Source organism: Eubalaena glacialis, chromosome 2 (assembly GCF_028564815.1).
Source record: "Eubalaena glacialis isolate mEubGla1 chromosome 2, mEubGla1.1.hap2.+ XY, whole genome shotgun sequence".
Lineage (NCBI taxonomy): Eukaryota > Metazoa > Chordata > Mammalia > Artiodactyla > Balaenidae > Eubalaena > Eubalaena glacialis.
Window position 1 is genome coordinate 194,185,461 of NC_083717.1, and position 25,380 is coordinate 194,210,840.

The window sequence follows — 25,380 nt, forward strand, 5'->3', positions numbered from 1 at the left end:
GAGGCTCTACTGCAGCAGGACCTCCCCATCCGTGACCCACGTCAGAGTCACTCCTGTGCGGGGTGAGACCGGGGCGGAGGACGTTCTTCCCTTGGAGGCTCTACTGCAGCAGGACCTCCCCATCCGTGACCCACGTCACAGTCACTCCTGTGCGGGGTGAGATCGGGGCGGAGGACGTTCTTCCCTCGGAGGCTCTACTGCAGCAGGACCTCCCCATCCGTGACCCACGTCAGAGTCACTCCTGTGCGGGGTGAGACCGGGGCGGAGGACGCTCTTCCCTTGGAGGCTCTACTGCAGCAGGACCTCCCCATCCGTGACCCACGTCAGAGTCACTCCTGTGCGGGGTGAGACCGGGGCGGAGGACGTTCTTCCCTTGGAGGCTCTACTGCAGCAGGACCTCCTCCAGCTGGCAGGGGCCCTCGGCTGTCAGTTCTCTCTGGGGACCTTTTTTGCTGAAGAAGCCCTGCCCTCCCATGCTTCCCAGATCACACTTTCCTCCAGAGGAAGTGTGCGTCCAGTGACCGATCCATACAGGGCTTGAAAGCACCTTCCCTCCGACTCCAGACAGCTGTGCAGGCCGGCCCCGAGGCCCTGGGCTGGCCAGGGTCTCCCTGGGGCTGGACCTCCCTCCCCTGCAGGGCTGCGTCCCAAGAGCCCCCCCAGTCAGCCTCCCCCGGGGCCCGGCCACGCCCCACACCTCCTCGACGGGGGGCAGGGGTGGGGCACCTGCAGGGCGCCCGGCCCCTCCGGGGAGAGGGAGGGCAGCAGCGGCCTACGCTTCCCAGAGCCCCTGGTCACACGCGTGGCACCGTCTTCGCGTGCAAGGCATCCATTTGGTCCCTTCCGGTTCCTTGTCCCAGGTCCAGTCGGGGTGTTCTCCCCTCACCTCCAGCAAGCAATCCCTGGGCCCCAGCAGGTGCCTGGGACGTCCCGTCAGCCCTCACGTCCAGGGACCAGCCCTGCAGGATGGTCCGCCCACCTCACACACACACACACGTCAGACCCCAGTCACAAGGCTCGGTTGTCACCTGGGCTTCTGACCGACCGTCTGTAGATCAGAGTGTCCGTGACCCCCTCCTCAGGTTCAATTAATTTGCTAAAGCGGCTCACAGAACTCAGGGAAACACGGTGCGTACTAGGTTACCAGATTAGTCCAAAAGGGGTGTGAAAATTCATGGAGGGAAACCTCACTAAAACGGGGTCAGGCGGCCTGAGGGGGTGCCCTCATCGCGGACCACTCACATCAGTGCAGCTCCTGGGCGGACACTGCAGGCCGAAGCTGCTTTGTTGCCCTTTGCAGATACCGTGCGTTTTTACAAGCTGAAGCTTTGTGGTGACCTTGCGTCGCACACGTCCGTCGGCACTGTTTTCCCGGCAGCATTTGCTCACTTTGTGTCTCTATGTCACGTTTTGGTAATTCTCTCAGTATCGCAAACTTTATTATTATTACCATATTTGTTGTGGTGACCTGTGATCTTTGAAGTTACGTTGTCATTGTTTTGGGGCGCCTTGAACTGCACCCACGTCAGCCGGCAACCTCGGTGGATGCATGTGCCTGTGTTCTGACTGCTCCGCCGACCGGCCGTCCCCCCCTTCCCCCGCTTCTCCCCCCAAGGCCTCCCCATCCCCTGGGGCATCACAGGACGAAATCAGGCCAATTAATCCCCCTACAAAGGCCCCTAAGAGTTCAAGCGAAAGGAAGAGTCGCATCTCTCTGCGAGCCACACCCCGCATCCCCACAGGGGCCTGCCCTGCAGCCCGACACCACCCTCTGCACGGCTCAGAAAGGCTCAGCCTGGCGCCCGGGTCACCCTGGGTCCCTTCTACCCCCTCCCTCGTCCTCCACACCGCCCTTTATCCCCGGAGCAGTGGCCTGCCCTGTGACAGCTCAGAGTGGCCCGAGGCGGTGAGAGGCAAGGCCTGAGTCTGGCGTGCAGTTACCAGCGGCCTGGCGGGCATGCCAGGGAGCCTGCTGCCACCCTCCCGGGGCTGAGTCCCAGGGGGGAAACAGCCGCTCCCCGCAGTGACCGGGCCCAGGCAGGAGCGTGTCGACGGTGGGTGTGTGGAGCCGTGGCGTCCGGGGAGGAAGGCCCGAGCTGGGTCTCTGAGCTCGGGGGGCCATTTGGGCTTAGCCGAGGATGCGCCCCACTCTTCTCCCATCCCCATCGGGAGGGCTTCTTCGGAGCCTCTCCCTCCCCACGCCTCTCCCCGTGTCCCAGGTGCGGCTCTTCTCCCTGCTCTGTTCTCCAGCCTCCTGTTGACAAAAACATTCATCCATAGTCAATCTAAGAAAAAATGGAAAATTTTATTCGAGCCAACCTGAGGATTCTAACGCGGGGGACAGTCTTTCAGAGGCTCTGAGGACTGTTCCTCCCCTTAGAGGTCAAAGCACAGTTGTATATGTTTTTGAGACAAAGGGTTACATGTCAAGGTAACATGTGGACACTTTACAGAGTCCAGCAAGGGGAGTGGTGGGTCATCGTGACCCCTTGTGGGATTGAGAAAGGAATGTTATCTCCTAAGGAGTGACCTCGCTGGCGCCAGGGGAAACGGCCTTTTTGGCGAGCGGGCATTCCTGTGTCTCGCGGGGCGGGGGTGTCTAGTTAGCGTGTGATGCAACGCACAGGACGCGCTGAAGGGGGCCAACGGCAGAGAAAATTTTATGTTACATTTTTCTTTTCTTGCCTTAAAAATCACCTTATGTCATCATTCCCACCTGGTGGCCCTCAGTCTCCACTGCAGCCATTTGAGCCGGTGCCCGCGGCTCCCGTACAGGGGCTGCCGCCCCACGTGCTGTCCACTGGCCCGCCCGCTGCTCACTGGACACGGGAGCCTCCCGGAGCCTCAGGGCTCTCACCTGACACACAGGGGCGTCCCAGGCCGAAGGAGTCGTGTTCGTGAGGGTGTCCTGCAGTGCCTGGCCCCTCGGGTGGGTTTGTTAAAGGGGGAGAAGCTGAGGGAGCCTGTGGCCCCCCGGTGTCTGCCAGGCCCTCAGGCGAGAGGGGGCGTGCTTTTCCCAGGGGACTGGTGGGGGGCTGCCTCCCCGGCGCCCACCGTACCTTCAGGACCCGCGGCTGCTCTGTCCCCATGGAGTCCCCACGTGTCTGTCCGCAGAGGCCGGGCCCTCAGACCGCTGCTCGAGACCCGTGAGGGCGGAGGCGACGACCAGGAACGAAAACCTGCCCCAGTGGGTGGGCTGAGTGGAGGGGGGTCCCCATCTGCCACCGGAAGCCCAGCCACCACGTGGCCACCGGTTCTCCGCCGGCCGCTCCCCACACCGCACATGAGTGTGTGGATGTGACTGTCCCCGTAACGCTTCATTTGCGGGGACAGCTGGGCCACATTTGGCCCTTGAGTCATGGTTTGCCGGCCCCTGGTCTAGGCCCGTGGTTCTCAAACTTGTGCTTGCGTCATTGTCCCCCCGCGGGGGCATCGGAGCATAGATTGTCGGGGTCCACCCCCGGGTTTCTGAGTCAGGTTGTCTGGCAAGTGTGCGTTTCCAAGTTCCAGGTGAGGCTCTAGACCAGAGCTGCGCTTTGAGAGCCCTGCTCCGGAAGACGGGTACGAGTGCCGGGTGGGCAGGGAGCAAGTAGATGGGGCTGTGGGTGCATTGGGACCAGCCAGGAGCTTCCAAGTCCCAGACACGCCTCGCCCACCGTGATCCTGCTGTCTGGGCTGGGGCCGGGCCTCATATTTTATAAATGCCCCGGGAGGGGTTCTGACCACGAGCACCCCTGCGCCGGGTGCAGGGACTGGCTCTAGCAAGGGTGTGGATGGGAAGAGAGAGAGAAAAGAGGGTACGAGGGATCCCTGGGGGTCCAAGAAACAAGTTCCTCTGAACAACTTGAGAAGTAAAACAGATAAAGGCAGGGGTTGGGGTGACCTTGAGGAGAACTGATGGCCCTGCCCAGGTCCTCCAAACCCCCCTCCCAGTCTGGGCACCACTGGCAAGGCTTGACCAGCGGAGGAGCCTTGGGGGATCCTGGAAGCTCTTCACTCCAGGGAGAGGGTCTGGGACAGCTCCCTGCCCCCAAGGGGAGAGAGAGGACTGGGGACAGCTCCCGCCCCAGGGAGAGGGCTGCACATGTCATCCCCGCAACCACAGAGTCGGGGAGCCCAATCCCTGTGGGAGGAGCCAGATTGGCCGGCAGGGGCACGATGGGCACTGAAGCAGCCCTCCAGGGGTCGTTTGTCCCCTCTGCTCCACGACCGGGGGTCAGGTTGCCCAGGGCCTTCATCTTGCTCAGGGTCTGGGCACCCCCCCCAACACACACACACACTCAAGCCCTGGTGTTGGCATGTGGACCCCACCTTCACCCCTGACTCTCCTGGCTTCTCCCCTTTTCCTGGCTTCACAGCTGCAATGCCAAGCTCAGGCTGGGCCTCGGTCTCCCTGCTTCCACTCTGAGACACCTTGTTGCCATGACTTTAAATGTCATCCCTGTGCTCTTGACTCTAGAACATACAGCTGTTGTTTCCGCTGGGCTTTCCAGGTGGCATCTCAAACATAAGGCACCCAGTATGGCCCCAGTTCCTGCCCCAGGCTTTCTGGGCTTGGGAAAGAACATCTCCATCAGAGGTGCTGCTCTGGTCCAAACCTGAGTCCTCCCTGTTTTTTTTTTCAGTGTTCCAATAAAACTTTATTGGGGATGGGGATATATGTATATGTATAACTGATTCACTTTGTTGTAAAGCAGAAACTAACACACCATTGTAAAGCAATTATACTCCAATAAAAATGTTTAAAAAAAAAAAAACAACTTTACTGGGGGACTCCCCTGGTGGTGCAGTGGTTAAGAATCTGCCTGCCAATGCAGGGGACACAGGTTCGGGCTCTGGTCCGGGAAGATCCTATGTGCCGCGGAGCAACAAAGCCCGTGCGCCACAACTACTGAGCCTGTGCTCTAGAGTCCACGAGCCACAACTACTGAGCCTGTGAGCCACAACTACTGAAGCCCACGTGCCTAGAGCCTGTGCTCCGCAACAAGAGAAGCCACCGCAATGAGAAGCTCGAGCACTGCAATGAGTAGCCCCACTCGCCACAACTAGAGAAAGCCCGCGCGCAGCAACGAAGACCCAGTGCAGCCAAATATAAATAAATAAATAAGTAAATAAATTTACTAAAAAAAAAAACTTTATTGGAACTGGCCCAAGTGGTGGGTCAGATTTGGTCCATGGGTCACTGTTTTCCACTTTTGCATTAATCCATCGTCCAGTGGTGTGTTTTTAAAAAAATTTTATAGTGATTTTTATTTTTATACAATTTTATTTTATTGTATTTTTAAATAAATTTACTTATTTATTTATTTTTGGCTGCATTGGGTCTTCACTGCTGTGCACGAGCCCTCTCCAGCCGCGGCGAGCGGGGGCCACTCCTCGCCGCGGTGCGCGGGCCTCTCACTGTGGTAGCTTCCCTTGTTGCGGAGCACGGACTCTAGGCGCGTGGGCCTCAGCATTTGTGGTGCACAGGCCTAGCTGCTCCGCGGCATGTGGGATCCACCTGGACCAGGGCTCGAAGCTGTGTCCCCTGCATTGGCAAGTGGACTCCCAACCACTGTGCCACCAGGGAAGTCCCTTTTATACAATTTTAAAGGTCACTTTCCATTTACAGTTATTACAAAATATTGGCTATATTCCCCCAAATATATGGAACACTTCGCGAATTTGCGTGTCATCTTTGTGCAGAGGCCATGCTAATCTTCTCTGTATCGTTTCAGTTTTCGTATATGTGCTGCCAGAGCGAGCACGAGTCGTCCCTGAGTCTTGTCTTTGCCTCACACCCCAGGCTTCAAAACATGCTCCCGGGATGACCACCTCTCACTTCCTCCCCAGCCACTGTCACCCTTCTGTGGGACCCTGACCGCACAGCCCTCAGCGGCTCTCCTGACCCCTCCTGTCTGCCTCTCTCCACACAGCAGAGCTTAAGACGCACCAGCCAGCCCTCTGGGGGCTGACAGTGACATTTAGGGTTAAACCCAGAGTCCTTACCTGGCTCCACGGCCCCTCAGCCAGCATCTGACCTCCTGGGCATTGTTCAGACTCCCAGGCTTGTGCCTGCCTGGGGCCCTGGCACCTGCCTCTTTCTGCCTGGCATGCTTGCTCTCTGCTTAGGCTCTGCTCAAACATCAGCCTGCAGAGAGACTGTCCCTTGCCGCCTGTTGGGAACAGGACCATCTGTCACTCTGCTGCCCGTTGTTCCTCACAACACTTGTCATCACCTGACACTGGGGCAGGGTCGTCTGTTGCTGCCCCTCCCCACTAGAAGGTGTGCTCCAGGAGGACAGGGCCTGAGTCCCCAGGGCCTAGAGAAGCACCTGGCACACAGCAGGTACCCACACACGTGTCACATAAACAGTTAAGTAAGAGAACGTTTAGACGTAGGTAACCATAAGCAAAAATACAATCAAAGCAGAACAGTGAAGAAGGCTGGCAGAGGAGCTGAGCTGCCTAAAGACGGTGTCTGCAAATGACATTCAGTCACACACCCTGGAAGAGAAGCCACTGTTAGGATATCACCAGAAAAGCCCTGCCTGATAATACAAACTTGGTTTCCTGGGACTTACGGTTAACCAGTGGGTTGTAAAAGAGCAGCTTCCCAACGTGAATTGTGGCTCATACAGACAGAGGAGCACGTATGAAAGAGTCTACTTACCCCACAGGCAGGGGCCCAGGCAGGTGTTAGGACCCGCTCCGGGGAGAAGCCCAATGACAGACACACATATAAAGCAGGAACGGTGATGTGAATGTGCAAACAGACGCAAAACTGGGCTTTCTGGGTGGAGGGGCTGAACTGTGTCTCCCCCTATATTAACATGGTGAAGCCCTGACTCTTCAGCACCTCAGAATGTGACTGGCTGTATTTGGAGACAGGACCTTGAAAGAGATGATTAGGTGAAAACTAAAAAAAATGTGGCCATTAGGGTGGGTCCTAATCCAATCTGACTGGTGTTCTTTTAAGAAGAGGAAATTTTTTCACTCAGAGACAGATGTGTGTGCAGAGAGCCATCCACTCACCAAGGAGAGGCCTCAGAAGAAACCCACCCTGCTCAGCTTGACCTGGAACTTCCAGCCTCCAGAGCTGTGAGAAAATAAACTTCTGTTGTTTAAGCCCCCCAGTCTGTGGTACTTTGTTGTGACAGCCTGAGCAGATCAACACAAACACTCGCTGGACAGGTTCATTTGCTTGTGTGTAGACAAGAGTTACTTTCGCATTGTTGTCAGTTATCAAAATAACTTCTGTCAATGAAAAAAATTAATCAACAGTCAATCTAAGAAACAGATGGAAAATTTTATTTGAACCAACCTGAGGATTATAACCTGGGAGACAGTCTTTCATAAAGCTCTGAGGACCGTTCTGTCTGTTAGAGGTCAAAGCACAGTTATGTCAGTTTTTTTGAGAAAAGGGGTTATATGTCGAAGGACATACTGACAGTTTACACAATTCAGATCTGCACGTTCAAAGTGAGTAGTGGGTCATCATGACCCCTTACAGGATTAAGAAGGAAGCTTATCTCCTAAGAAGTTAAGAATGTGGTGGCTCATTTTGACCTTTACAAGATTAAGAAGGAATGTTATCTACTAAGGAGGTCTGGTTAATGCAGATGCACAATGCACACTATGGGGGAGGGAGGAAACCCAAACAGGCAGAGAAAATTTTTATGTTTAAATTTTTCTTGTCTTGCCATAAAATATGAATTTTATTTCATCAATTTCCCCCTTTTGATCATTAATCTTTTGATAGAAAACATTAGGTGGTCAAATATTTGGTCCCTCAATATCAGGGTGGCTGCTTACCTGCCCTGAGTCCATCATGTCCCTCAGTGTTGGGTCTTAGTAAACCCAGTTCTTTCTTTCCCTTTAGGGGTTGCACTAGTAAGATATTTGGCAAGGACTAATGGTGAATTCCAATTTGTCCAGTAGGACTTGTGCCAATTTTACCTTGCATGTGCATTGTGCATGTTCATTAATTTATAGAGAACTATAGGTGTGAGCAATAGTTTCAAGTTGTTTAGATATCATCTTAATAGAAGTAGGTGATACACAGACCGAAAGGCAAGAAACTATCACTTTATTTTTTTTTAATATTTATTTATTTATTTATTTAGCCTGCTCCGGGTCTTAGTTGCGGCATGCAGACTTCTTAGTTGCAGCATGCAAACTCTCAGTTGCGGCATGCATGTGGGATCTAGTTCCCTGACCAGGGATCAAACCCGGGCCCCTTGCATTGGGAGCCCTGAGTCTTAGCTACTGGACCACCAGGGAAGTCCCAAGAAACTATCACTTTCTATGTTATACAAACTGTAATCAAAATTGACAATAACAGTAACAATGTCATTAGTAAAGGTTTAAGCAAAGATCCTACTAAACCATACCATTTTCCTAGTATCTCCCCTAAATTGGGAAGAGGATTCTTCAGAGCTGAAATTTGATTCTTCATATGTATCTTAAGATGAATTATGTTAGAAGACTCATCAGGCATAAAAACCCAATATTCAGTATGTGTCATAACACAAGTTCCCCCTTGGAAAGCAGTTAGAGAATATTTAGGGCTATACGATTCTGCAGGACTGATTTTCTCATCATGAAGACTTCTGAATCAAGCAAGCTAATGGCTTGATTACTACCATTCAAAGCTTGCTGAGTAAATTTTGTTAAAGCCTCTGTGGTTAATGTTATATTCCTTTCCAAGTGAAGGAACAAATATTGCCACCAAATGGTCATACCATTGGAAAATTGATCAAACCCATTGTGCTCACATTACAGGCAGATCGGCAGGGACTGTCTCCAAAACTACCCATAGGTGACCTTGAGCCCAAGGGAGAAATACATTTGGTTCATAAGCAAAAGTGTGAACAATTATCAAAGTAATTGGTATACAAGCCTGGTCTTGCATACCATCTTGGGTCAGGCGTCTACTTCAGATGTTTGTTGTCTTCTCATGCTGGTCTGGTAGTGCTGGTCTTAGTTAGTTGAAGTAGGGTGTCAGAAACAGGAGCTGCAGTCCATTCAAGAGAGGAGGACTGATAGGTCCCTTCCAACCTGGCTGTAAAGAATCCTTTATCTGATGCCTTTTCCAGTATGCGTAATCTCCTGATCGAAGTTCATGGAGCATCCGATCTTCATCCAAAGATAGATTATTGTGATAAGATTCAAAAACAAACTTAGAATGTCCTTTTAATATAATTCAGTTAAACTTTACGGTAATGTAACATAGCAACAAGGAGCCATCTGGGAAGTGATTCTTAGGTAGTAAATACAAAACAAAAACAAAAACACCCTTAAAGACAACAACACTAGAACTTAATGTTCACTGAAATGTAATATTTTTCTCTCTAAAGTTACCTTCATTTCTACCAGATATAGCCAAATTAAGACTAATTAATTTGCAAAATAAGTCTGGTTTCCATAAACTTGGCCTGATTATTTCCATAAGTGTAATTGATCATACGGGTTCTTACAATATGGCTGTGCTGGAACTTTTTATAAAGAATCTCAAATTGAACTTTTAAAAGACCTCTCAAGGCCAGGAAAGCCATGCCAAGGTCTTGTCATCAGATTCTGCCTGTAATATCTACAGATTTGGGTGGATTCCTTTCTTCTAGAGGTCCCCCAAATATCTTGAGATTCTTGCACCTGTCAGGAGGTGGCCTTCCTTGTTCACCTGGAAAGGCTGCTGGGAACTTAAGAGTTTCCAGTTTCTGGAGGGATCAGGTAGAGAGAAAAGATAAATGTTTCAGTTCTAATTACAAAGGTATAATTTACCAAATTTAAGTCATAAGTAGCTTAAGGGGAAGGGTTTCCTTATATCTGGAAAACACAGATTAAAAACCAGTAATATTCCAGACAAAAACCCAAAAAATTATAACCATACTCATCAGGTTGCTCAGTCTATGTGACTAATCCTTAATCTTCTTTTAACAGCTTTATGAAGTCACCAGGTTAAAGAATTCTTTAATTTCTTACCCAGCTCAGCAGTATGACCTGAAAAGGATCAGAAACCTGTACTTGTCCAAAAGTCCTTTATATGAATCTTCTTGAAGATGGAGCATTTTTGCAAAAGCATCTGAGTAAAACAATAACTATCTATAAATGACAAAAGACTTTAAAAAGCATGGTTAAAGATCTGATTACAATGCAATTGACAAACTTGGTTACTGTTGTGACATACAACATTTTAAGATGTTAACTAGAATTATAATTGACAACATTTTATCAGGATATACCCGATTTTTAGGAGTTCCATATAATTTCTTTTTTTAAAATAAATATTTATTATTTATTTATATTTTGGCTGTGTTGGGTCTTCGTTGCTGCACGTGGGCTTTCTCTAGTTGCGGTGAGCAGGGGCTACTCTTCGTTGCAGTGTGTGGGCTTCTCATTGGGTTGGCTTGTCTTTGTTTAGGAGCACAGGCTCTAGGTGTGCGGGCTTCAGTACCTGTGGCACGTGGGCTCAGTAGTTGTGGCTCGTGGGTTCTAGAGTGCAAGCTCAGTAGTTGTGGCGCACGGGCTTAGTTGCTCCGCGGCATGTGGGATCTTCCTGGACCAGGGCTCGAACCTGTGTCTCCTTGAGGTGTTCTGGGGGCCCTTGGGAAACCTCAAAGTTAGTCAGAGGTCAGAGAAACTTAAATTAGAATTTGATCTTTGTCAAAAATATCAAAAAGTCTTTAAAAACCCTTGGTCAAATAGGATCATAGGTCTCTGTGAAACAATACTTATTCACTTAACCAAGTGACAATAAAAGATTTCAAAGGCATATACATAAAGTTACAATAGATTAATTAAAAGGTAAAGGAAATTTACAATCTGTTATCAAAAGCAGATTGATATTCTAAGAAAACTTTGTTCTCTTAACAAAGAGAAAATCATACTCCATTTTTGTGCCAGCCTTTTTTTTTTTTCTTTTCCTTGCCGCACAGCTTGCGGGGTCTTAGTTCCCCAACCGGGGATTGAACCCATGGCCCCAGCAGTGAGAGTGCCGAGTCCTAACCACTGAACCGCTAGGGAATTCCCACCAGCTTATTTTTAATAACAAAATTCATTTACTCAAATTCAATCTAATCTTAGTCCTGACCACCGTAGAATTCCTTTATTTTTTTTATTTTTAAAATGTAATTAATTAATTATTTATTTGGCTGCATCTGGTCTTAGTTGTGGCACACGGGATCTTTGTTGTGGCATGCAGGATCTTTTGTTGCGGTGCGCGGGTTCTTCGTTGTGGTGCGTGGGCTCCTCTCTAGTTGTGGCACTGGGGCTCCAGAGCACACGGGCTCAGTAGTTGTGGCACGTGGGCTTACTTGCTCTGCGGCATGTGGGATCTTAGTTCTCCGACCAGGGATTGAACCTGCGTCCCCTGCATTGGAAGGTGGATTCTTAACCACTGGACCACCAAGGAAGTCCCTAGAATTCCCTTCTAAAGATCTTTTTTTCCCCCCCGCAAACCTTCTACAACTTTCTATATCCATATTAATTTGTGCTTTATTTTCTTTACCATTTAGAAATAACCAGCTTTAGGACAAAATTACTTTCTTTTCCCTTACAAAAACACATTTCCATTTCTTTTACCTTCTTTTACCTTGCATACAGTAGTGCTGTCCTTATTCATTTTTAATTACATATTTTAATTACAATTTTTAACCTTAGTTTTAAAACCTTAAAAAACCTTAGTGAAAACCAAGAAGAAGTTAATTATGAACTATTTATCATACCAGCATTTCCTGATTGGCAAATTTAAGAACATAGTCTAGAAACTAATTTCTTTCCTCAGTGGGATACAAGACCTGTCCAATGAACAAAACATCTTTAGTTTTTCTCTAATAAGCAGACAAAAGTAAGGGCTTCCCTGGTGGTGCAAGTGTTAAGAATCCACCTGCCAATTCAGGGGACACGGGTTCGAGCCCTGGTCCGGAAAGACCCCACATGCCGCGGAGCAACAAAGCCCATGCGCCACAACTACTGAGCCTGCGCTCTAGAGCCCACGAGCCACAACTACTGAAGCCCGTGCGCCTAGAACCTGTGCTCCGCAACAAGAGAAGCCACTGTAATGAGAAGCCCACCCACCGCAATGAAGAGTAGCCCCTGCTCGCCTCAACTAGAGAAAGCCCATGTGCAGCAATGAAGACCTAATGCAGCCAAAAATAAAATAAATAAATTAAAAAAAAAAAGACAAAAGTAGGTAAACTTAGACTTGTTTAGCAATGAATGTTTCAGTATCTTATTTGGAAATGATATGGATATTCAATGAATTCCCATCACTTAACTTAATTTAGCAGTTTCAAGTTACCAAAAATCTGGAGAAACTATTTTTAAGTAGACAGTCCTAAAACATACTTATTCCTAAAGAATTCACCTAGAAACTCTTATTTACATTTAATTTACTTAAAAGTTTCATCATATCAAGTTATTTTTCTTGCTGACAAATTTTGCAACAGGAATAAGATTTTTGTTTTTAAAGGAACTAAATTTTTTTAAAAAATTTATTTATTTTCGGCTGCGTTGGGTCTTTGTTGCTGCGAGCGGGCTTTCTCTAGTTGCGGCGAGCGGGGGCTAGTCTTCGTTGCGGAGCACGGGCTCTAGGTGCGCGGGCTTCAGTAGTTGTGGCACGCAGGCTCAGTAGTTGTGGCTCGTGGGCTCTAGAGTGCAGGCTCAGTAGTTGTGGCACAAGGGCTCAGTCGCTCCGCGACATGTGGGATCTTCGCGGACCAGGGCTTGAACCCGTGTCCCCTATATTGGCAGGCGGATTCTTAACCACTATGCCACTAGGGAAGTCCCAACAGGAATAAGATCTTATTTGACTTTTAGTAAACCTGGGTATAATAAAAGTATTATACTTAATGTTGATGACCCTAAAGACATGTCTATATTAATTAAACCAACAAACTTAAGCTTGTTTTCATTCATTAAAAATTAATCTGGATAACGTGATCCTGAAATTCATTTGGGTTAGTTTATTTTATATTTTTGAGTGTTTATAGAACCGCTTAATGCCCTTTAAGCCAGTTAAATAGAGCTCTTTTACTAGTTAAATTTGGCGACACCACACATCTACAACACACACATATATATATATAGCTACAACACACAAACAGACACAGAGACCCCATAGTTCCCATTCCAAAATTTCATCCATGAATCAGGTACAATAGTGCAAAATCCATCAGTTACATACAACACAGGGAATATAGCCAATATTTTATAATAACTGTCAATGAAAAAGCAATCAGTCGATCTAAGAAAGAAATGGAAAATTTTATTCGAGCCAAATTCGAGGATTATAACCCGGGAAGAGCAACTCAGAAAGCTCTGAGAAGTGTTCTGCCCATTAGAAGTCAAGGCACAGTTGTATACATTTTTTGAGACAGGAGGCTATACATCAAATGACGTATTATTGACAGTTTACATAATCCAGATCTAAGCGTCATCCTGGTGAGTCAGTGACCCCTTACAAGATCAAGAAGGAACGTTACCATTTGAGGAGTTGTCTTGTCGATGCCGGGAGGAAGTTCCTCTTTATGGTTGAGCAGGTATTCCTGCTGATGGGGGAGGGGGAGGGCTGGTCGGTGCCTAATGCAGACACACAATGCACGGTGCGGGGAGTGAGGAGGCCAAAGGGCAGAGAAGAGGTTTTATGTTCAAATTTTCCTTGTCTTGCCATAAAATATGAATTTTGTTTCACATAACTATAAATAGAGCATAACTTTTAAAAATTGTGAATCACTGTATTGTACACCTATAACATATAGTATCTACATCAACTATACTGCAATAAAAAAAATAATAATAAAAGGTAAAGTTACCCCCGCAAAAAATCTCATCAGTTACAAAAGGGGTTGGCTTCAAATTGGGTTTCTGGCAGATGGAACAAATCAAGGTCACCTGTTTAGATGGCTAAACCCTTTTTACTAATATACAGGGAGAAGATATTTGTATCTGTCCTTGACAAGTCAAGTTCCAAATTACCTATCCCTCCCCTCCCTCTTGTTTTTTCTTAGGTTAAGAGTTACCGTCCTGAAATTTGCATTTTTAGAAGATGACCTGGATAAGAGTTCCCAGAGAGGACCAGGTAGAGCACTTACATCTGAAAGGCATAGGAGAAAAGCAAGTTCCTCTTAGGAAGATTTTGTTCCCTAAAGGCCAGAATTATTTTTACCCTTGTCTTGCCAGAAAATAGGAATTTTTTTTTTTTTTTTTTTTTTTTTAGGGAGGTGAGGGTCGCAGAGGACATCTCCCTCCAGTGGGACAGGCTCCCCACATTTTGAGTATGGAGACCCTTTTGAGACATTTTTAAAAAAAATTAATTAATTAATTTATTTATTTTTGGCTGTGTTGGGTCTTCGTTTCTGTGCGAGGGCTTTCTCTAGTTGCGGCCGAGCGGGGGCCACTCTTCATCGCGGTGCGCGGGCCTCTCACTGTCGCGGCCTCTCTTGTTGCGGAGCACAGGCTCCAGACGCGCAGGTTCAGTAGCTGTGGCTCACGGGCCCAGTTGCTCCGCGGCATGCGGGATCTTCCCAGACCAGGGCTCGAGCCCATGTCCCCTGCATTGGCAGGCAGATTCTCAACCACTGCGCCACCAGGGAAGCCCAGAAAATAGGAATTTATTTCATCACTTCCATGGAATCAAAATCAAGTACGGGAAGGGCTCTCTCTGGAGAGGAATCAGTTTTTCAGCAAACCACTTCGTGGTCCCTGTCGTCCCCTCAGCCTGCCACCGCCGCCAGTCAGGGTACAGGGCCTTGGTGTGCTGGCACCCAGGGAGGGAAACACGGACTCAATGCATCTGAGATGAAGCCTGCAGCTTGTTCCTCCCGGTACCCTGCATCCCCCTTCCCTTCCCTCCGTAGGCTCTCCTGGGACTGAAGGTGGTGGGCTCTATCTAGCCCTGGAGGGGGTCCCCTCGGGCCCTTCTGGACGGTGTGAGTGGGCCGGCTGGGGTCTCTGCCTGCCCCCGCCATCCCAGGCACTGGACACCGAGGGCATGGTCAACAGTGCTGGATCTGCTGGAGCGCCAGGGTCTGGGGGGACTGCCTGGGAGGGGAGGGCGACCCCGCTCCGCATGGGGGGGTCCTCTGGCACCGCCGTCCGTGAGGAACCTGGCCTTTGAGCCACAAGTCACAGCTACTCAAAACGCCCCGGCCCGCTGCACTGAAATCGGATCGCCTGGGATCGCTCGGGACCTGTCCCCTATCCCCCCACCCGGGTCCGGACCCGCCCCGCCCCTCCCCCCTCTCCCCTCCCCCCATCCTGGGACAGGCCCCGACCCTCCGGCGAGTATCCGCCCCCAGGCAGGTCCCTCCACACCCCCCGCAGGTCCCGCCCTCCCCCGCCCCGCCCCCAGCAGGTTCCGCCCCTCCCCCCGGCTGCCCTCTGCGCGCCCCGCCGCCTCCGTCAGTCCCCCCGGTCCCCGGTCCCCTGGCTCACGGGCATGGCGCGCGCGGCGGGGCCCGAGCGGCGGCTCCTGGCCATCTACACCGGCGGCACCATCGGCATGCGGAGCGAGCGCGGCGGTGAGTGGGTGCCGGCGCCCGGGCACCGGGGCTGGGGTGGGGGTCGTCCGCGCGCCCTCTGACCTGTCGGCGGTCGCCAGGCCCCGCGGTGCCGCGCACCTGACCCCGCCGCTCCCGGTGGGCGGTCAGCCCGCCCGGGGGCACAGCCTCTCCCCCGCGCTGTCGCCGGCTCCTCCCGGGGCCGAGCCTCGACCACCGTGGCGTCTGTCTGAGCGCCCTTCCCCGCACAGACAAGCCGGTGGGCAGGTGTTCAGAGTCTGCCGAGGCCCCTCACTCGGGACCACCGAGCGGCTGCACGGCGACCCCAGCCGTTCCCCGCTGTTCCCGGCCCGGGCTCTGCCGGGCAGCGGGCACCAGACACCTTTGGGAAGTGTTCACGTGCACGAGGAGTCCGGGCAGGTTGGGCGTTGCGTTTCTCTGCCCCTGTGACATTGGCCTGAGTCGGTCCTCGAGGCGGTGACTGCTGGGCCGGGCGCTGAGCTCTGCGGGCCGCTGGGGCAGGGGTGCCCCCAGGCTGGGCAGAGCACCTTCGGGCAGGGACCGGGTTTGGGGAGCCTGAGGCCCTGCAGGGGTGGGAAGAGGACTGCACACACCTCCAGAATGTTCCAGCACTCCTGGGAGAGCGGACACTGTCTGTGCCCTCCACACAGGCACCCCTGGGCTCCCTCCTTGGCCCCAGGTGCCTGTCCGGGCTGTCCTCACACCCAGGGCAACGTCACACCTGGCCCTGGAGTGTCCCCCTACTCAGATCCTCTGCCAGCCCCATAGCGGGGGCCTTGCCAGAGCTGCCCCGCCTCCGCCCGGCCGCCCCCCGTGCTAACAGGACGGTCGCCTTTGCCCTTGGTCCTGGGGCCACTTCCCCAGCCCTCTCCTCCTGGCCACCGTCTCCGCCGAAGCAGCTACCCGGATGCCACCAGCGCTTTCTCGCTCCAGCAACTGCTTCCGGGTCCTCTGGGCCTGTTCGTGCCACACCCCGACCCCGGCTGCCAATTCACAGACGTCTCTTGAGGCCCACTCCGTGCTGGGCCCCAGGACTCAGACCCCCATAGAGCCCTGTCCTGGAGGGGCTCAGGTATGCGGAGCGTGGTTTCCACACCCCGTCACCCCCTTCCCCCCAGTTGCTCCTCCCGGGCTGCTGGGGAGTCTGCCCCGTGCTGCCCCAGGCCTGGGGCAGAGAGAGGGGAGTGGCCGGCCCTGTCTGCATCCCTGGACTGTCTGGGGCCCCGTCCCACCCCTGTCGCTGCCCCTCCAGGCTTGGCACCTGGCCAACTGTGATTGCTGAGATTCCACTGAGCTCGACTCATTGTTCTCCAGGGTCCAGGCTGCAGGCTCTGACCTGGATCCCACCTGCACTGCGTCCTGTCCCCTCCCAGCCCCCCAGCTCCCCGGGGCCCCTTAGGCTCACTCTCCCAGGTGCTGCATTTTCCAGGGAGGATGTAAACTCCCACTTCTGGAAGGTGACCTGGAGACTGACTCTAGAAAGATGGGGTGTGGTGGGAGCGCCTTCCAGACAGGCAGGAGTCATCCAAGAGACCTCAGGACAGCACCCCAGGCTGGGGAAGGAGCCAGATGGATGGAGGAACCAGGCCTGGGCCCGCTGGGCCGCCGCGCTCTGCTGGCCTCTGCCCTCTCTGAGCCCAGCTGGGGGCTGGAGGGGACGCAGACACTCCAGGCCCTTCCTGCCTGGGAATTCTGATCCGGAGGGTGTCAATGATTAACTCGCCTAGCACTGCTGATGTGGGCTCCGGCCCACGCGGGGGCGGTTAGGGGCGGCCACAGCAAAGCTGTTTGGATTGTCGCTGTTGGGAGCCTTTCTGCGCCTGCCGGTAAACAGTGGCCTGCAGGGCACTCGGCGCCCCACACGTGAGCCCTGCCAAAGGTCAGGATGGCAAGGGGAGGGCAGAGGCTGTGGCAGCTAGGGACGCCCCTCACCCATCCCCTCTCTGAGTTCGGGGAAGATGTCACTGGTCAAGGGACATCGTGAATCCCAAATCAGCCGATAACCCCAAGCCCAAGGCCGAGCTGCATCATGGCTGAGGAGCCCTGACGCCCTGAGTGTCCCTCGTGGACCTGGCTCCTGGCGGGTGTAGCAGGGTGAGTAGAGCCTCGGAGCTTGGCAGCTGAAGGTGCCAGGACATCCCAGGAGGCCACCGGAGGGCCTGGCAGCCAAGCCTCATCCGCAGGGGTGATGTCCATGGCTTCTTGTGCCCTTGACCTAGACCCCCTTCCTGAGCAAGTTGCCACACGCTCACAAGTTCACTGTATTATAGCCTGAGCTGTCCTGGGACAGCTGTCCTGGGACGGCCCTTACAGATGAGTGTGTCTGGTGGAGCCGCTGCCAGTGACTCAGCTCCCTGCCTGCACGGCCTGGGGATAGGGCCCGGGCAGGGCGGCTTCTGCTTTTGTAGGGCCTGAAGCTTGGGGGCCCGTGCTAAGAGAGAGAGTACAATTTACAAAATCAGAATTAGATGAGAAAGCAGGTGTTTATTTATTTGTTTGTTTGTTTCGTTGTTGTTAGGTTTTTTTGGCTGCACCACGCAGCACGCAGCACGTGGGATCTTAGTTCCCTGACCAGGGATCGAACCCACGCTCCCTGCAGTGGAAGACTTAACCCCTGGATTGCCAGGGAAGTCCCCTTTTTTTGGTTTTTTTGGGGGGGACAGGTGTTTATTTAGAATGACGAAGGAAATCACAACAGACTGCTAGTTTTAAAAGCCAAGAACGTTACAAATCCCAGAAAAATATTTGTTCGTTGACCTCCTGACCCTCCCTCAAGGCTGTTTTCCCCACACTTTTGGCTGCTTCGTGTGATGATGTGTTGGCAGAATTTTGCACAGAACGAATAGAACAGAAGGAGAGTTTAGCCTTCTCTTGGGCTGGTTTTGCCTGCCCACCCACACGCTCCCCAGGCGGGGACAACAGGGTCTGGGCCGTGTGGGGCTCGCTGGCCCTGCACCTTCCTGCCGCCCCGAGGCGTGGGGTGTCCCCGGAAGCCAGTGCCCCACCGTCCACTAGCAATAGCCTCGCTCTGGGTGGAGGTGACCGTGCACATCACCTGCCCCGTCAGTGGATCCCCAGGTTTACATGGACACCCCAGTGCCACCCACTGGGAGGGCAGCTGGCGTGAAGAGTGGCGTGCGGGCTTCCTGCGGCCGCCCTGACCCATGACCACAAACGGGGGCCTAGAGCAGCAGAAGCATCTCTCGGGAGATGCTCCATCACTGCAGGCCGGTGTGTTCGTGTCTCTGCTCTGTCCTTACACGGCCTTCTCTGGGTGTCAACTCTCTTCTGCCTCTGTCTTACAAGGATGCGTGTGGTGGCGCTCAGCACCCACCCGCATAAGCCAGCATCATCTCATCATCCCAGGACCCTAACTCAATCACGGCCGCAAAGACTTTGCATTTCAGGTCCTGGGGATCAGGAGGGCACACCTTTGGGGGCCTGCCGCAGAAGGGTGGGCGGCTCTGAGCCTCCCTCAGCGCCCAGGGTCTGGAGTTCGGGCCTCCTTGCCGTCAGGGCTGGCGAGTCCAGACCTTTGTGGAGGCAGGTGTGTGTCCTGGTCACATTTCAGGCATCTTGGGAGGGCGGCCGGGCTGGCAGTCACACACGGATGTCCCCTCTGTCTACTGAGCCCCGTCACTCCTGCAGCACAGCATATGGAGCCCCTAAAGGGCGCTTCCTGGGTGGGGGGGCTGTTCAAGGTGCTCCCCCTTGGGTCTCCTTCTCTGGCTGGGGAGACGGCACCACGAACATCCTTGGGCCAACGCAGCTGTGTTCACCGGGGGTTGGCACGAGCTGGGCCTGGGATTTCCTGGGGGCAGTTCATTACGCAGCAGCGGGAGACTGGTACACCGGGAAAGGGGGGCGGCGGGGGCACAGGGGGCGGCTGGGGGCACAGGGGGGCGGCTGGGGGCACAGGGGACGGCTGGGGGCACAGGGGGGCGGCTGGGGGCACAGGGGACGGCTGGGGGCACAGGGGGGCGGCTGGGGGCACAGGGGGGCGGCTGGGGGCACAGGGGGACGGCTGGGGGCACAGGGGGGCGGCTGGGGGCACGGGGGCGGCTGGGGGCACAGGGGGCGGCTGGGGGCACAGGGGGGCGGCTGGGGGCACAGGGGGGCGGCTGGGGGCACAGGGGGGCGGCTGGGGGCACAGGGGACGGCTGGGGGCACAGGGGGACGGCTGGGGGCACAGGGGGGCGGCTGGGGGCACGGGGGACGGCTGGGGGCACGGGGGGCGGCTGGGGGCACGGGGGGCGGCTGGGGGCACAGGGGGGCGGCTGGGGGCACAGGGGGCGGCTGGGGGCACAGGGGGGCGGCTGGGGGCACAGGGGACGGCTGGGGGCACAGGGGGCGGCTGGGGGCACAGGGGGGCGGCTGGGGGCACAGGGGGCGGCTGGGGGCACAGGGGGAAGGTGGGGGCACAGGGGACGGCTGGGGGCACAGGGGACGGCTGGGGGCACAGGGGGACGGCTGGGGGCACGGGGGGGCGGCTGGGGGCACGGGGGGAAGGCTGGGGGCACAGGGGACGGCTGGGGGCACAGGGGGGCGGTTGGGGGCACGGGGGGACGGCTGGGGGCAGTATCGTCGCCCAGGGGACCACTGACCCTGGTCCTGAAGGTCTTACATGTTTCAGCCAAGGGTGCTTCTCGAGGGGGGACCCTGCTGTTCTCGCCTCTGTGTCCAGGTGTTCGACGTAGCCAGGCACGTGGGAGACGCCCAACAGAACCTCAGTGAGGGGTGCATATGCCCGGAGAAGTTTAGCCGACTTGCCCAAGGTCACGGAGCTTGCAGGGAGCAGGGTGGGACAAAAAGCCAGGGCCCCAGTGCAAAGATTCTTCTGGGAGCCTTTGCTGAGGAGTTGTTTGTTTCCAGGAAACACTTGTGACTTCTTAGGGTTTTCTTAGAACACACACCATTTCTGCCCAGTGCCTCCTTAGATGCATGTTTCTGGACATGGAGGCTGCAGGCAGAGGGCCTGGGCTGGACCCTGAAGGTGTCACACACAGTCCACATAGGGAGAAAGGGTAACGGGGAGTGTGTGGGAATGGCACCAGTATCTGGACATCAAGGAGGGCTTCCTGGAAGTGGTATCCTGAGCTGGGATGAAGCACCTGCCGGGTGAGAAGCAGAAAGGAGCAGAGGACTTCCAGGCAGAGCCAACAGCGTGTCCATGGGCAGAGCGGTGTGGACGTTCTGGGAAGGGGGGAAATAAGAGTGGGCACGTGTGTCCGAGTTGTGAGAGGGCCAGGGCCCCCTGAGCCTCGGTGGCGGAGTCCCGGGGCTGTCTGGGTGAGAGTAGCAGTCCCGACACGGGGCAGCTGCCCATCCTTGCCGGGGCCCGGGGCAGCTGCAGGCCCGTCTGCCCAGCCTCTGACTTCCCTGCGGGCCAGAGCTCACCCAGCCAGCTCCCAGCCCCCCACCCCTGCCAGGGCCTGGCCCCCAGTGAGGAGGGAGGGGGGCGGTGCTGGGGGTGTGGCCACCCGCCTCTGACCCCGCCTCCCCGCCCCACTCCGCCTGCAGTGCTCGTCCCTGGGAGGGGCCTGGCCGCGGTTCTGAGGACGCTGCCCATGCTCCACGACGAGGGCCACGCCCAGGCCTGTGGGCTCCCCGAGGACACCTTAGTGCTGCCGTGAGTGTCGGCTCCTCTGGGGTCCCGGCCGGGGACCGTGGCCAGCTGTCATGGGGTGGGGGGCACCCTGAGACTGGCCCCTGCCAGGCTGTGGCTTCTTAGTGTGTCCATGGCGAGCTGCTAGAGGATGCCGCCCCCGCGGGCTCCCGCTTTGATGGCTCTAGAACTGACTACAGCCCCCTTTCAAGTGAGCCCCGTGGGGACTCAAGCCCGTCAGGAGAGGCAAGGGCTGGCCCCAGGTGCCCCCTCCTCGGGAAGGTCCCTCTGTTTCCCAGTTCGTGGCCCAGGCTGCCCGGTGCTCTTCACTGCTGGCCGGCTGAGCGGGGAGTTGCCCTCGCGGTCGCTGACCTCCCTCCTGCCAGCAGCCTCCCTCCCAGGGTCGTCCTGGCTCACCGAGGGGAGGGGACACTGCTCTGGAGCAACCTGGCCTGGCCTGTCCTTGGCCCCTCCCGGGGACCACGGTCCTTGCTCCTGGGGCCTCGAGTGGAAGCGAGCCGGTGGGGATGCAGAGCCCGCGGCCACGGCCCTGGGTGTGGGGGCCTGGCTGGGCAGAAGGGAGCGGGGCCGCTGCGCGAGCGGGCACAGAGTGCGAGCCTGCTCTCCGCCTCCTGCAGGCCCGCCAGCCCCGCCTGCCCCGACCAGAGGGTCATGTACACGGTGCTGGAGTGCCAGCCTCTCTTCGACTCCAGTGACATGACCATCACCGAGTGGGTTCAGATCGCCCAGACCATCGAGGTGAGGTGACGGGGGAGTGTGGGCGGGGCTGGGACCAGGAGCCAAGTGGGTCGCACCTCAGCTGCAAGGCTCCCAAGGCCCTTTTACCTGCACCCGTGAGGGTGGGCATCGAGGGCCACGTCCGCTTTCCTGGCGAGGAAGTGGCCCGGGTGGCCGTCTCGATTTGTTCCGTCGGTTTGTCCCAGTTAGTATCCTGGGCTGAGACGTGCAGCGCTTCCCTGCAGACTTCATGCCTGGCCCACCCCTACTCTGTCCGCCCCATGCCCACGCCCACCCTAGACCGTATAGTCTTCGTGGATTTAGGGCCCACAGAAGGGCACGGAGCCTGCAAGGGCCTCGTGGTTTACACACAGTGTGGACGCCTTACCTGCAGCCCGAGCTGCCCGCCATCAGCTTTCTTCCCTGTCCTCCCCAGGCCACCAGCGCCAGCCCCCATTCCTGCCCCAGCCTGGCCCCCGCCAGGCCCATTTCTCACCTTCCTACCTTAAGAAAGCCCGCTGCCCGCAGAGAGGCTTGTCACGCAGCCTGCGCCTTCCTGGCGGCTGGGCGCGGGCCCCAGTTCCACACTTGGCTCATTCTGCCGGGGCAGAGCGGCTTCCGGGGCCTCGCCCCTCTCACGGTGAGCGCCTGGGGCCGCGTGAGGCCCTGGCCCCGGCCCGTGTGTCTCTGAATGTCCGTAGCCGTGATCTGGGGCACTCTCCCTGCTCTGTGGCCAGCAGCATCCTACAGTTGGCGCCTGACCGCTTCTCTGAACGCCTGGGACTGCTGTCCTGGCTGCAGAAGCCAGCCACGCGCAGATTCACTGTGTGGCCAGCAGAGGGCGCCCCAGCCCGCCACGTGGCTCGGCTCCCCTGCGCTACGGGCCCAGCCTGCCTTGGTCTTTCAATGGGCCACGAGAGAGGGTCCCCTGAGGTCCCCTTGTCTCCCGGGACCGTGCCCCTCGCAACCACAACCCGGGCCAGCTGCCCACTGAGGCCCAGCCTTGGCTGCCCGCTAGGAGGTGGTGGCTGGGGGTGCATCCCTGCAGAGGTGGCCTGTGTGCCTGGAGGCACCTTCCCCACGTCTGCCTGTCGGCATCCTTCCCACCTCCCATGTCACAGCCGGCTCCCAGCACTGGCTGTGCCTTGTGCCCATCGCTTGTGTCCGCGTCTGGCCCTCCCACTGGACCGAGAGGCTGGTGGGCTTGCTCACCCCGCAGCCCCTGCTGCCCCAGGGTCAGTGGTCACTGAGCAAGGGGCCCTCCAGGAGCACTGAGCTGACCAGTGTGCTCAGGAGCCCAGACCGGGCATTGCACGGGGGGGACCTTCCCATCCTCAGATAAGAATGTTCAGAGACCCCGACCTGAGTGCTCTCGTGGGCGAGGGGTGTCGCGGGGAGGCCCGAGGGGATGGGAGAAGGCTGTCCTGGGCGCGAGGAGAGCACGGGCGCCGGGACTCCAGGCAGAAGCTCCATTTCCAGTGGGCTTCCCTGGCCAGCGGTGACCCGGGTCCCTCCAGCTGCATGTGGGGCCCTTACCTTCCTTTTCCTGGTGGCCCCGGAGGCCAGGCCTGCCTGAGCTCGCCGCCCCTCCTGCAGAGACACTACGGGCAGTACCATGGCTTTGTGGTCATCCATGGCACCGACACCATGGCCTTCGCCGCCTCCGTGCTCTCCTTCATGCTGGAAAACCTGCAGAAAACTGTCATCCTCACTGGTGCCCAGGTAACACCCCGGGCTGCCCAGTGGGCATAAGGTCAGGGCCTTCCTGAGGCCACAGGGCAGTTCAGTGCTGTTGGGGGCCCAGGTGGGTCCCCGGGCTCCTTGCTCGGTCCGGCAGCTCCCCGAGCTGGTTCCTTCTCTGCCTGAGCCGGCCGGCGCTGGTCAGTGCCCTGGTCCTGCCTGGTGCCAGCCCTGCCACCCCGGGGGTGGGTCCACAGCCTGCTGCCGGCCTTGTCCAGCTGCCCTCCCTTTGTCGCTGTCCTCCTCTTCCCACTGTGGTTCCCACCGATGCCATCCCTGGGCACCTGGGCACATGCTACCCCCTCCTCTCTCACCCTGACCCAGCACAACCCCCAAAGCCAACAGGTGGAATATTCTAGAAAACTGCTGGATTTGAAGGGGGGTGGTGGGGGAAGCCTGGACCCCCGTCAGGGCCTGCGCCAAAGGCTCCTGCGGTGGCGCCATCGGGCCAGCCCTCCCCAAGGCCCTGGAGAGCCTTCCCCGGGGTCAGAGGTCGGGAAATCCCGTTGCCAGGTGCCGACCCGGCTGCCTGCCCTGCTCTGTCCGTGGTCCCTGCGGGTGTCACAGTGGGGCGGCCCCACTCAGGGGAGGCCCAGGGCCGCACCGCACACACCCCACGGCTGCCGAGCATGTCCCACTCGGAGCTCGAGTGGAGGGATGGGGTGCAGGCTGACCCTGGCTCTTCCCAGACCCTCCTGAGCCCCTGGGTGTAGGTCGCCATCAGGTCTCTCCCAAGGGACGAAGGGCAGGACTATGAGCACTGCCGGCCCCGGGAAGGATCGCGCTTGTGCTCTTCTAACCCCCGCGCTGGCCCTGACAGAGCGTCCCTGTTATAACGCAGGGGAGACTGAGGCTCAAGGCCCGGGGCTGCTGGCCCACTGCCACACCCCTTATGAGGACCCAGGACTGTGGCTCCAGGCCAGGGCTCTTCTTCTGGAGGCCCTGGGCCCAGCCCCGTCCAGCCGGCCCGTCTGCACACCCCGCAGCAGTCCAGCCCTTTGTTGCCTTCCTGGGCAGGAGTGGTTGGGATCCGGGTACGGGTCGGAGTCAGCCCTGGGGACATTGGTCTCCACGTAGACACGGGAGCAGGTCTGGGACCCGGTGCTCGGAGGCTCTGCATGAGGCTTCTGGCCATCGCGTCCATCCCCGGTCAGCTCTTGGCCACCCTCTGCCCACCCGGTCCAGAACGGGCTGGGGCAGTGAGGGAGCAGGGCCTCTGTGCCCCGGGGCCAGGGAGCTGGGCTGGGCAGTGGCGGGTCCCTGGGCAGGAGCCCATCCGGCCGGCCTCCGGCAGCGGGCGCTGGGGCCTGCGGGGAGCAGAGGGCGCTGGGGTGCGGGCCAGACTGGCACGGCCAGCAGGGGTAGCTCCCCGAGCAGCGGTCCCCACCGACCCGAGCCTGCCTGCCCCACCTCCTGGACCCCTGCCCGGGCTCCGCACTGCGTCCCTCCTAGAGCCTGCCCGACCCCCCTCCTGCACCCCTGCCCGGGCTCCGCACTGGGTCCCTCCTAGAGCCTGCCCGCCCCCTCTCCTGGACCCCTGCCCGGGCTCCGCACTGGGTCCCTCCTAGAGCCTGCCCGCCCCCTCTCCTGGACCCCTGCCCGGGCTCCGCACTGGGTCCCTCCTAGAGCCTGCCCGCCCCCTCTCCTGGACCCCTGCCCGGGCTCCGCACTGGGTCCCTCCTAGAGCCTGCCCGCCCCCTCTCCTGGACCCCTGCCCGGGCTCCGCACTGGGTCCCTCCTAGAGCCTGCCCGCCCCCTCTCCTGGACCCCTGCCCGGGCTCCGCACTGGGTCCCTCC

General features: G+C 56.5%; 1 protein-coding gene and 1 non-coding gene across 8 annotated transcripts in view; one reads left to right on the forward strand and one right to left on the reverse strand.

Moving 5' to 3' along the window:
* Positions 1 to 5,640: 5,640 nt before the first annotated feature.
* LOC133085890 (U6 spliceosomal RNA) lies at positions 5,641 to 5,747 on the reverse strand. Its single transcript, XR_009699688.1, has one exon. It is a non-coding gene; the product is annotated as a U6 spliceosomal RNA (small nuclear RNA).
* Positions 5,748 to 15,361: 9,614 nt separating this feature from the next.
* ASPG (asparaginase) overlaps positions 15,362 to 25,380 on the forward strand; it is a 28,787-nt gene continuing 18,768 nt past the window's right edge. For 6 of the 7 annotated variants that reach the window (XM_061181355.1, XM_061181360.1, XM_061181361.1 and 3 more), the window contains exons 1-4: positions 15,362 to 15,500; positions 21,021 to 21,129; positions 21,744 to 21,864; positions 23,410 to 23,565. In XM_061181355.1, coding sequence (XP_061037338.1) covers positions 15,419 to 15,500; positions 21,021 to 21,129; positions 21,744 to 21,864; positions 23,410 to 23,565 — 468 coding nt within the window. In that variant the 5' untranslated portion in view covers positions 15,362 to 15,418. The remainder of the gene's footprint in view (positions 15,501 to 21,020; positions 21,130 to 21,743; positions 21,865 to 23,409; positions 23,566 to 25,380) is intronic. The other variant, XM_061181357.1, reaches the window with a different exon arrangement.